This window comes from Pyrenophora tritici-repentis, chromosome 3, assembly GCF_003171515.1.
Source record: "Pyrenophora tritici-repentis strain M4 chromosome 3, whole genome shotgun sequence".
NCBI lineage: Eukaryota > Fungi > Ascomycota > Dothideomycetes > Pleosporales > Pleosporaceae > Pyrenophora > Pyrenophora tritici-repentis.
Genome location: NC_089392.1, coordinates 748,094 through 760,082, shown reverse-complemented (window position 1 = coordinate 760,082; position 11,989 = coordinate 748,094). Strand labels below are relative to the sequence as shown.

The following is an 11,989-nucleotide window of genomic DNA, read 5'->3' as shown; positions in this document are numbered from 1 at the left end:
TAGCATATGTTGTAACGGTTTGGGCCTTGCCAAGATCCACTTGGGTGAGAGTTAGGTACGGCTATCGCTACCACACTTTCTCATCACACACACCTATATAGCTGCAGTTCCTCTATAGCTATATAATGCAACGTAGTCCTCCTCCTCTTCTCACCCTATTACAGTTATAAGCCCGAAAGCCTTTAATTAAATCGCTGCGTTTACCCGTTTAACAATACTTAACACTAGGAGCATATTTAGCTGTTACGGATCCATAGACTCGGCCCATGGCCCCCATATCGATAAGATCCTTATCTTATCGGACTAGCGCCTTGGCGCCCACAGTACAAGTTCGGGCTCATAACGTAGATAGCTTAATAGCTTATATCTTATTAAATCCAATCTTTCTGTCATGGATCAAACCCGCGACCTCTAGTAAGCGAGGTGGCCCGTGCGCCTTAAGCGAAGGCCACAGCCGAACACCAAAGTTCGACCCGCGCAGGTCTTCGAACCTGCACGCAATATCTCACTTAGTACTTAATACAGATACGGTCATCTCAACTATTGACGTCCCTCACACTTTCTCTATACTCTTAATTAAGCCCTTATATTATATTATATAAGCTTCCTTTTAAGACGGGCCCTAGAAGCTCGTTTGCAAATTGTATTTTCTTGTCGCCGCAAGCGACACGCTAATGACAGAAATACTTATACAACGAGGATTACATTAACTAGACGTACCACCACAGAAGCGCCGCTATAGTAAAACGCCTAATTGCCTAGCTGCATAGCTGTACCTACCTGCTAGAAAAAAATCTACCGCCGCTTTTAGCGCCGCCGCTAATTATAGCCTAACTAAACGAGACAAGTAAGGATGCCTACTGTGAGGGATCGATCAAGAAAGATTGGATTTAACAAGATACAAGCTATCGAGCTATCTACGTTGTGAGCCCGAACTTATGCTGTGGGCGCCAAGGCGCTAGTCCGATAAGATAAGGATCTTATCGATATGGGGGCCATGGGCCGAGCGAGTCTATAGATCCGTAATATTACCCCCCCCTTTCAGAAGACGGTTACACCTGTAAGCTGTGAATGTCCTTTATTTTATAACGCTGTGCTTAATGCCGAGCAGTTATGTTGTGTCTTATCCTTTAGGTCCTTGCTTCTGCTTAGAGACAGACGCCCTAAGTTGTGCCACCTTGCTAGGTCTAAGCTGTGCTATTAGTAAATGCGAAGGTAATAAGGCAAGCTCACAACTGTCTAGTACGCTAACAACTTTAATATTATCGCGACTAAATAAATATACAGCGACTAGGTTAAGATATAACGCTAGGTCTTAATATAGTTTGTAAGGTGGGGGCTTGTTAGGATAGAGACGGTGAAAGTCTTTAACCGCTTCCTCTGCGCCCTACAGGTCTGTATAGTCTTGCTATACGGGCGAGGCATTCTAGTCTAGGGAGTTAGTGTACTTAACTTTATACTAGAGTATGCCTTTCTTATTTATAAGGGTGTCCTTGCGTCGTTTATCTATGCGACAGTCGACGACTATGTCTACGTAGTAGTCGTGCTCTCTGTTAGGGTGTTTCTCAGCGATAACGCCCTTAGTTAGGCGAGCTGTTTAATCGGCGTCTAGGTGTAGTAACTATAAGTAGAACACTAGATAGACTTGTTTATAGTAGTTTAGTAGTGCGAGCTTAACTGTATATTAGTTAGGTAAAGCTCGCACTTTATATAGGCTAATGTTCTTTGCGCTAAGACTGCGGCTTAGGCGCATTATAGGGATATTACAGGCATTAATATAGACTTTGTTACCAACGCGGTAGTCTAGAGCGGGCTGTCTATATTAGTTAGCGTAGTATTCTATCTTATCTTAGGACTAGCGAAGATTTTCTTGCATGAAACGGATAACGTTAGTTATTCTTTTTACCGTGCCTTAGGCGTCTTCGCGGAGCAACTGTTCTGCGCGTGAACAGGCGTCAGTAATGGGCAAGTCTTTGGTGACTAGTTCCGATCCTATGCGAGGTAGGTAGCCCTTAGTGGCAAGCGCAGGTGCGACGCTAGAGGACACGTTTTCTCTATTATTAATAGCGAGCTAGGCTAGTAGTAGCTAGTCTACCTAGTCGTTTTGCATATAGTTCGTGTAAGCACTGTAAGGGGCGAGAGTCTATAAGACTAGCGGCACGACTACATGCACCACGCCTGCGCAAAAGGCATGCACAAGTTGAATCAACGCGATTCAGCTTGCGTAGTCGATATTTATGTAGGAGGCATGACTGCGCTGCTCTCTTAGCCTACAAGTAGGCCTACATAGGTCTAGCCCATCACAAGCAGGTAGGTAACAATTTAGTCTAGCGTTAGCGACTTTAGTCTAGCTGTCTATTTCTAGGTAGTAAGCTGTAGAGAGCTTTAGTGTAACACCTAGTTAATAATATAGCTCCTTCTAGAGATAAGAGACAAACTGTGACCCTTAGTCAGACATAATTATAGTAGTGAAACCTTCCTCTCTCTAGATATAATCGACAAATGCTTAGACAATAGTATTAACTTTAAGGCTGTCTAGGGCGATAAACTATTACGACTTGCTTAGCTAGTTAATTACGACTATAATATAAGAGTAGGTGCGTCTAAATCTAGTATAGTCTAGTAGGGGTGTAATAAAGTCGACTAAAATGTTAGTCTAGAATCGTTTTAGTACAAGGAGCGGGTGCAGCAGTCCTTACTTACAGTCTCTGTATAGCTTTGCGCGTCGGCAGACTATATAACTCTAGGTATACTAAGCGACTATGTCTGTTATAAGCGGCTAGTAGTACTATTAGCTAACTAGGTAGTAGGTAGAGCGCTTACTACTATAGCCTGCTGTAGTAGTGTTGTAGAACTAACGGACGATGTCTTTGCGAAGATTGTCGTCGTAGGGGATAAAGAGTCTACCGCGGAAGTAAACTAGACTATTACGGATTTCGCAGTTCTATAGCTCTAGCTTTAGCTTTATTTATAAAGCGATAGTATAGGGAAGGTAATAGGCGCCGTCTGCCTTTGCTCGTATTATTTCTTGTAGTATAGGATCGACGTAGTAGGCATTTACGATCGCTGTTATAAGTCTATCGTTAGGCGCGTTCTCCCCCAGCACGGGTGCCGGGGGAGCTGGCGCAGTAGCGTAAGGGATCTCTATTATCTCCCCCTTAGGCTAGCTGTCTAAGGCTACGTCTAGGGTTGAGTTGTTATCTACTAAATTATCGACGCTATACGCCTCCTCGCTTATTAGATATAGTATGCCTGCTAGCGTTTATACCTCCTCCGCGTATTCGAATAACAGCGCCGCGAGTTAAATTGCTTGTTAGGCGTTGTTGTGTGTGTGCGTGTCTCGTTTAATAACGTCGTCGACGTGGTTAGGGCTGAGGATTGTCTGGGTCTGATGTATGATCCGTGGATCGTTTAGGTTTGTAGGTGTGTCGCCGGGGCGTCTCGTTAAGGCGTTGGGTTTGCTGCCTAGTCTGCCTAGTTAGTAAGTAATCTTAAAGTTGAATTTACTTAGAAACTTAGCCTATCTTACTTAACGCCTATTAAGTGCTTTATTGACTATAAAGGTCTGTAAGGTAGCATAGTCTAAGATAACCTTCACCGGGTCTAAGGTGCCGGCCAGCTCTAGTCTCTATTCTTTAAAGGCGCGGACGATGGCTATAAGCTCCTTGTCGTAGATAGCATAGTTGCACTTAGCTAGTAACATCTTTATAGAGATAAAAGCAACTAGTTTTACCACTTTGTTAGTCTCGACTTAAGACAGCATAGCTGCTGTTACGGTGTTAGAGGAGTCTGTTTTAACCTAGGTCTTAAGCGTAGGGTTAAAGTGCGCGAGGACTAGGGCGATAGTAAATACAGTAGGGTGACAAAAAGAAAACAACATTAAAAAAGCTACCTTTTTTTAAAGCTATATATCTAGACAACTAGACTAGCTAGAACTTTAGCTTTTAGTGTTCTGGAAAGCGAAGAACTTTTTCTTTAGGCTAGCTTATTTAAAAGGCTGATTAGTAAGCTTAGATTCGTGTAACTTTGGCAGTGCTTAAGTATACTAAAAAGCTCTGCTCTTTTCTAGCTACAACTTTTTATTTAGAGTATCTTTTTGGCTAGAAATTTCATATGTTATTACATACATATCAATGAATAGTATACTGTAGTTTAGAGCTATTCTATCAGCTATTGCAATAGTTAGATAAGAAAGTTAATTTTTAAGCTTCTAGTATATTAAACTAGCTAGATCTAGTAACTAGTACTTAGTATACCAACCTTTAGCTTGTTTTACCGCAGTATAACGTCTAGGTAAAGACGAAATACAGTTATCTATTGCCTCTTGCGGTATTTGCTCCCACTCTTCCAAAATTGCTTTTTTAAACAATTCTACTGCCTTTATACTTTGACCTACGCCTAAAGAGGCAGTAGATCTTCTAACTAGTCTATTTTTAAGTAGGCTCCAAACGTTTTCGATAGGATTGAGGTCTGGGCTATAGGTAGGATGCTCAAAAAGAGGAATCCTATTTCTTGAAAACCAAGAAATAACTGCTGGCGTTTTATGAATCTTGGCGTTGTCTTGCTGGAATTTCCACCCTAGATAGAAAAGAATGTCAGCTTTCCATATCTAAAAGAAGTATTGAAAAAGAATAAAAAATAACTTAGTTAGAGTCTTTTAAAGTTGTAAATAAAGTAATACTTTCTTACCTCTTTTAAAAAGAGGTTTAACAATTGGATTTAAAACCTCTCGTATATATCTTGTATTTGTAAAGCTTCTCGGTTCTTGTGGCGTTCTAGTTATATATAACTTAGATCTTCCACCTAACCAAATAGCTCCCCAAACAGAGATAGTCATGTCTCGGGCTATAACTTAGTTAGTAAGCTAGATAAAAATAATCTAAAAAACTAGAAAAATACTAGATTTTTCGGAGAATAAAATAAGTTATTCAGATTTTTTTTAAACTCACTTGAATTAGCTGTAGAGACTTGTTCTTTGCCAGTTCTCTTGTTTCTTCTCTTTCTAACGTATTCTTGCCTAGCACCGTGTCTACGCTGTATAGAAGACTCGTCTGAAAATATAACTTTGTTAAAGTGTATATATTTTAGAATTTTAACTGTCTTCTTAGCGTATTTATTCCGTAAAGCAGCTTTTTTTGCGTTTAAAAGCTGTTTTTTCTTAGCAGTAGAAACAGAGTATTTCTCTACTTTTAATAGGCGTTGTAGGCTTCTAGTAGAGAAATCGAGATTGTTCTCTTCTAAAATGCGTTGATTTGTCTTTTTAGGACATCGTTCTAGGTCTCTATTAACTACTCTAGTAGCTCTTTTAGAGATCTTAGAAGGGCGACCTAGTTTAGGCTTAGAAAGAAGTAAAGAAGTACTTTTTTTCTTCTTAATACGTTGTAAAGCGTCTGTAATAGATCTAGAAAACTTTTCTAGGATAGTACTAATAGCACTAGTAGATAGCTGTTGTAAAGATAGAGTATAAACTTCTTTTTCAAATTTCGAAAGTTTAATAGACATAGAGAGGTAATATAGAAGAGAAAAATTGAGATTAGAAAGAGAAAAATATATAGAATAAGACTAAAAGAAGCTTACGTAATTTTAGCGTCTTTTTTTAGCGTCCTTTTTTTTAAACCTTGATTTAAAAAAATTAAGTAAAATACCCTAGTTCTAATTTTGCTTACGTAATGCTTATATAAGCTTGTATCACATAAATTTTTTTTAGAACTTTTTATACGCTCACTAAAAAGTTGTAGCTGCATTAAACTAGGATATTTTTTATCTCTATATTTACTGCTACTTATCTTCTCCTAAGTGCTTACTAAACAGGTATATTAGGACACTCACCTCAAGAGGAAGTTCTCAGCTTTCCAAAACACTAAAAATTATAGTTCTAGCTAGTCTAGTTGTCTAGATATATAGCTTTAAAAAAGGTAGCTTTTTTATTGTTGTTTTCTTTTTGTCACCCTACTGTACTTTCTCAAGCTTTTCGAATGCGTCGTGGGCAGCAGATCCTTAGGCGATAGGAAAGTTCAGCTTAATGTCACCGTTTATCCTACGGGTAAGATTCGTAAGCAGCTGCGCGATATAAGAGAAGGCAACAATAAACCTTTAGTAGAAATTTGCGAAGCCTAGGAATGCTTGCAACTCTTTTAATGTTGTTAAGGTGCCCTAGTCGAGCACTAACTTAACCTTAGCGGGGTCTATTTTAATGCCTTTAGTTGTAAGAATAAGGCCTAGGTATCTTACCTCTTAGACGGCAAACTCAGACTTGTAAATGTCTAGATAAAGTCTAGCCTCACCTAGGCTCTTAATAACCTTGCGGACATGAACCTTATGCTCTGCCAAAGACGCGCTGTAGACTAGGACGTCGTCGAGGTATGCAGAGCAAAACTCGTTAAAGTAATTATGTAAAACCTTGTTAATATAGGCCTAAAAGGTACCTAGTACGTTGCAGAGTCTAAAAGGTATTACTAAGTATTTGAATAGGCTATACTGTGTTAGGAAGGCAGTCTTATATTTATCGCCTTCCTTAATGCGGATTTTATTAAAGGCGGCGATAACGTCGACTACGGTGAAGTAGGCGACGTTAGCTAGCTGCGCGAGCGTTTCTTTAATTATTAGAAAAGCGTTCCTGTTCTTAATAGTAACGGCATTAAGCGCTCTATAGTCTACGCAAATGCGGAGTCTACCTCTAGGTTTGTAGACGACGAGCACAGGCGAAGCGAAGTCTAACTTGCTTTTACGGATCTCACCGCGTCCTCTTATGTCCTTAATATAAGCTTTAACAGTAAGGCCTTCGTCCTTACTTATGCCGTATATCTTAGCGTTTAGGTGTTTTAATCTAGGGATAATATTAATGCTGTAGTTAATAGCGCCTCGTCGAGCGGGCAAGTCTGTCGTAGCGGGATTAGGATTAAATTAGTAGGCGAGATTGTAGAGCTATTTAGGCAACTTGTCTAGGACCTTATCGCGAGTTTTAGCGGGCGAGTTCAGCTTCTAGTAAAACTTATTAATGTTTTCCTAAGATAGGGCGTTTATGTCTATAGCAAATAGTGAGGCGAAGACGCAGCTAGCCTAGGCTTTCTCGTTGGCGTTATCGCTGTTATCTTTGTCGAGTTGTTCAAAATTATGTAGGTACAGCTAGATAGTACTATTCTCTAGTCGTGATGCTAGTGCGGCAGCGGCCTCACTTAACACATAGTGTATATCTATATTCGCATAGGTTAGGTTCCGTTCTTTAGCTTTTACTGCGGCCCGTCGGTGTCGACTGCTGCGAACAGTAACTTGCTCGCCTTTATATAGGCAGTTAGCGTAGCAATGCTCGCTGTTAAAACGTATAGTTTTTTCCCTCTAGTCGATATGTAGATTATACTCTTCTAGCTATAACGTGCTAAAAATAAAGTCGTAAGTCGTTATAGATACACTATAGAAGAGTTCCTCGCTAACGTGTTCAGCGTAGGAGATAGGGGCTAAGACGCCGTGTGTGATAAGCGCTATAGCGAAATTTCCGTCGCTAAGTCGTAGTTGCAAAGGTTGTTTAAGCTAAAACGTTAGCAGGTTATGTCGTTGCGCAAATAGTGTAGAGATACAGTTTCTAGTAGCACTAAAGTTAGTTAAAGCTTCCGTATTAATATAGCTATTTAAAGTAGCGACCTTGCACTTAAAAACGAATTGCTAGCCTGAGATAAGCTACTTGGCTTTAACTATAGTGTTCGCGCTTAAGATAACGTATCTATCCTCTATAGCCTAGGGAGGCGTCTAGTCCTCTAATTCTTATAAACAAACGCGTAAAGTGCTAGGTGTAGCTCCAGTAAGCGAGGTAGTTTAGGTATTAAGGGTTAGTAAAACAATACGGGGTATTACTAATAAGAGTTAGACTAGTAGGTGTAGCTTTAACTATAACTATAACTATATCTATAGACTATTTTAGTGCGGTCCCTAGAGGCGTCTTTTGCTAGGGACGGCTAGTTTTCTAACTCGTTAGTGGCATCGACGACTGTGGCCTAGAGGGCGGCGTTAGTAAATATAGCTTTAAGGATAGGAACGCGGCTAGCTAGCATAATAGAGCTAGACTTGTAGGCTGCTAGGACGTCTGCGTTGGTTAGACGATGTTTCTTGCCGCTAATATTTGCCGTGCCTCCGCATTTAAAGCACTCGCCTTACTTAGTTAACGCGTTAAGTTGCGCGCGCGTACGACTATAGTTGTTACGCATTATAGAGCTACTGCTATTACTATTGCTATTGCTATTACCTCTACTACTAGCGTTAGACGTGTTGCGGCTAGTTTAGGTACTATTATTTCTGCTACTCCAGGTAAGACGTAAGAGCTATTGCTAAGTGCGGCAATTCTAGGTAAACGCTTCCTAAGTATTACTATAGTAGAATTGTAAACCTACGTTATAACTAAGCTTTATAAGTTAGATCGCGTGCTAGATTATTTCGTTATTACCTAGGTTTAATAGTGTAATTATAGAGGTAAAGCGGGCTACCTAGGTGTTAAATGATTTATTATCGCGTTGCTTTAATCCTCTAGAGCTGCTATCGTGTAGCGCTGCGCTAGCTTTAGTGACCTTATTAACCGTGTTAAAGATGCGATTAAGTTCCGTAAAGACTTCTTCCGCTGTTATATAGGTATTACGAGCTCTAGGTGCTGCTCTATATTTTACCTATATAGCGGCTAGTCCTCGTAAGTAGTTAATTAGGTAGTTAAGCTAATTTTAAATAGTCGTGTAGAAAGTGGTTTTATTTAAGAAGTTCCTAGCGCTGCGGCGCTAATACTTATAGTCCCCTTTATTAGTGCTGTCTCCGCAAAAGATGTTAATATCCTTTAGCTTTACACTCGTTGTAGTAAGGTTATCTAATATAGTAGACTAAGCTAGGGGTTAGTTTTTCTAATAATGTGCTATAGGGGGAGGTAGTATTAAGTCGTAAGTGCTAGTGCTAATAAACGGGTTCGTAGTTATTAGAGGAGGGGACAACTAGAACTAAGCTAGGCGCGTGTTATATAAATTTCTATCCGTTAGGACGCCTGCGTACTATTATAGGACACTCCTCTTATTATAGAGGTCGCTAATCTAGGAGTAGAACTTTACGTTTAACTCGCGCAAGGCTGTATGCTTGTTTTTAAGTACTACTAGCCGTAAAGCGTAGCTATTCTTAGTGGTCATTATGCGGTTATATTTCTAGGTGACTTAGGTAAGCTCGTCTGCGGCGGCAGCGCGAGCTTGCGTCTAGGCGCGCTCTACGCGGGCGTTAGCTGCTTCTTATTATACACAGGCTTTATTATATGCTTAGTCTAGCTATTTAGCTTATTTAGCTATCTAACTAAGCAAATCTGCTAGGTGTTTAAAGACACTCTTAGCATGTTCGGCGATACAAGCGGTGAAGTCGTTGATGTTCCTTATATCCGCGAGAATCTTGCGCTTATTGTTATTGTAGATGCTATAAAAACGTAGATATATATTATCTATGTCGTCGTCGTAGCCTAGTTCTATAGAAGTCTTATCCGCTAGCTTAACAGCTTTCTTAAGAGACTGTCTATAAGACTGTCTATAAGACTGTCGTTGGCGTTTAGCGGCGTTAACGTCATTGCCCTTGTCCTTGCTATTGCCTTAGCCGTCTCTATAGCTAAAGTAACCTATCTCTTATAGGTGGTAAGCTTCTATCTAATAGTCGCCTTCTCCGCTTTAGTAAAGTTATTGTTATTCTTAAAGTCGCTGTACTTAAGGTGCGACTCTGCTAGAATAGTTTATGTGTCGTTCTAAGCACCCTAGTCGTAGGTATCCTTGCTTATCTTATTTAGTTAGGCTATTATTGGCGGCAGCGCTAGATGCGGCGGCGGATCTTTTTTAGCAGGTAAGTACAGCTATGCAGCTAGGCAATTAGGTGTCTTCCGCGGCGGCACTCTACGGCGGCGGGTCTTTTCTAGCAGGTGGGTATAGCTATACAGCTAGGCAATTGGGTGTCTTTACTACGGCGGCTCTTCTGCGGCGGTACGTATGGTTAATGCGATCCTCGTCGCGTGAGTGTTTCTGTCGTTAGCGTGTCGCTCGCAGCAACAAGAAAATACAATTCGCGGATAAGCTTCTAGGGCCCGTCTTAAAAGGGAGCTTATATAATGTGAGGGATTAATCAAGAAAGATTGAATTTAACAAGATACAAGCTATCGAGCTATCTACGTTGTGAGCCCGAACTTATGCTATGGGCGCCAAGGCGCTAGTCCGATAAGATAAGGATCTTATCGATATGGGGGCCATGGGCCGAGCGAGTCTATGGATCCGTAACAGTTCGCTTCTACGAAAAGTTCCTAGAAAAACTAAAACCGTTAATATTAACTTAACCTAACATCAGGAACAATACTGCTATTACTTACTCTCTTAAGAGCTCAAGAGTAAGAGGGGGGTGCTGTCACGGTAACCACCGTGGTCCCCTTAACACTCCTGCCTCTGACCCATGCGCTCCTACTCTTAACCCGTACGCTCCTATCGCAACAGCGCAATGTACTATCCTCGATAGTATGCTACTGCTTCGACATCTGTATGACGTCACACAAGCTTCCTTCCGCTATATATCTTTCTCTAGTGGAACTCTCCACTTCTTTTCTTCACGCAACGTCTTGTATTTACACTTGAGTACTGTACGTAGCACACAAATCAAACTTCTTCATAAGTTCTGAGATTACTGCTCGTTGCCTCTCGTGACAATACGCGCCTATTCCTCCTGCAGCAACACTATATTATGCGCTATTTGCTGCGCGCCTTTACTTAGCTGCTATACCTGCTTATCAAGAGAATTTGCAGAGGAACCTAGGCGCCTTTATATCCTCTGTTAAATAAGCGTAGTCTAAGCTTCTAGCTCTTTAGCGTTGCGCGGCGTCTTCGCCTCCTACGCGACGTCGTTGCGCTGTGGTGGAGTTAGCGTGCGCAACCTTACATTAAGCTTTAATAACACTGTATCTAGGTTAAATAGAACTAATCTAGCGCCTCTAAACCTTACGCGAGCGTTCTCCTTAGTAAATGTCTACTCGTAGGCAGCTTTAAAGGCTAGTAGGAAGGTTTCCTTGCTAATGTAGTAGATGTAGTTGCGCGCTAAGGCCGAGATGCCGTCGCCATAAGAGCGCTTCAGCAGCGCGAAGCAGGCGACGTTAAGGGGCTGTAGCAAGTGTGATAAGTAAGATAGCATGCAGAGAGCGATAATCTTGTTCTCCTTATAGTAGTCCTAGAAAGCGAGCGAGCAATAGCTCTCGTAGCCGTTAATAATAAGCAGCCTGTACGCTCCTATAGACTTCGCATGCGTCTTAAAGTGTTTAAGCTAGTTAAGCGCTAGATCGTTGCTCGTCTAGCTATTTAGACTAACTTAAATAACCTAGTCGCGTAGTATACCTAGATTAAACTAGGTAGAGATTAGGACCTTACTAGCAAAGATAATAAAGGGTGGGATGCGCTTCCTCGTCGCGCCGACAGCTTGTACTAGGGTAGTCTATTCGCGATCGCTAGGCTGTAGTTTCTTTGCTTTCCTAGGCTTCTCTAAGCCTCTAACTACAAGCTAAGACGTAATCTTGCCTATTAAGAAGCTTAATTTATTAAAGTTTTCGGTATCCTTATTAAGGATACCGTACTTCGCCTTTATCAATTAAACAAGCTTAAACTAGGGTAGTATAAGCGCTAGGTCTTTATAGGCAGCTCGCTAGCGATCGTACAGACGGCTCTAGCGCTTCTTAAGCTTAGGTGTACGCTTAATAAAGTTGTTAACCTAGTGTTTGCTAATAGGCTTCTTACTTCGCTCTCTAAGTAGTCTATCAGCTATATCTCGTATAAGAGCCTTCGTTAGCGGTACGCTACGTAGACTTGCTTTAAGTACGCTCTGTAGAATCACCTCCTCTTCTAGCTTTGTAAGGCGCTTTAAGTTTAGTTCACAGTCGCGTTGGGCGCGTCGTCTAGCGCGTCGGTCTTAGATCGTTGTTTAGGGGACGTTATAGATCTTAGCAGCGCGTTTTACACTTTAA

At 41.1% G+C, this 11,989-nt stretch overlaps 1 protein-coding gene across 1 annotated transcript; it reads right to left on the bottom strand.

Moving 5' to 3' along the window:
• Nucleotides 1-6,234: 6,234 nt before the first annotated feature.
• Nucleotides 6,235-9,574, bottom strand: PtrM4_076660 (uncharacterized protein; the record flags this gene model as incomplete). The annotated part of the gene is made up of 4 exons (XM_066106238.1): nucleotides 6,235-6,414; nucleotides 6,457-6,878; nucleotides 9,311-9,522; nucleotides 9,570-9,574. 4 exons carry the CDS (start codon nucleotides 9,572-9,574, stop codon nucleotides 6,235-6,237), a joined length of 819 nt encoding a protein of 272 aa, XP_065963176.1.
• Nucleotides 9,575-11,989: the final 2,415 nt, after the last annotated feature.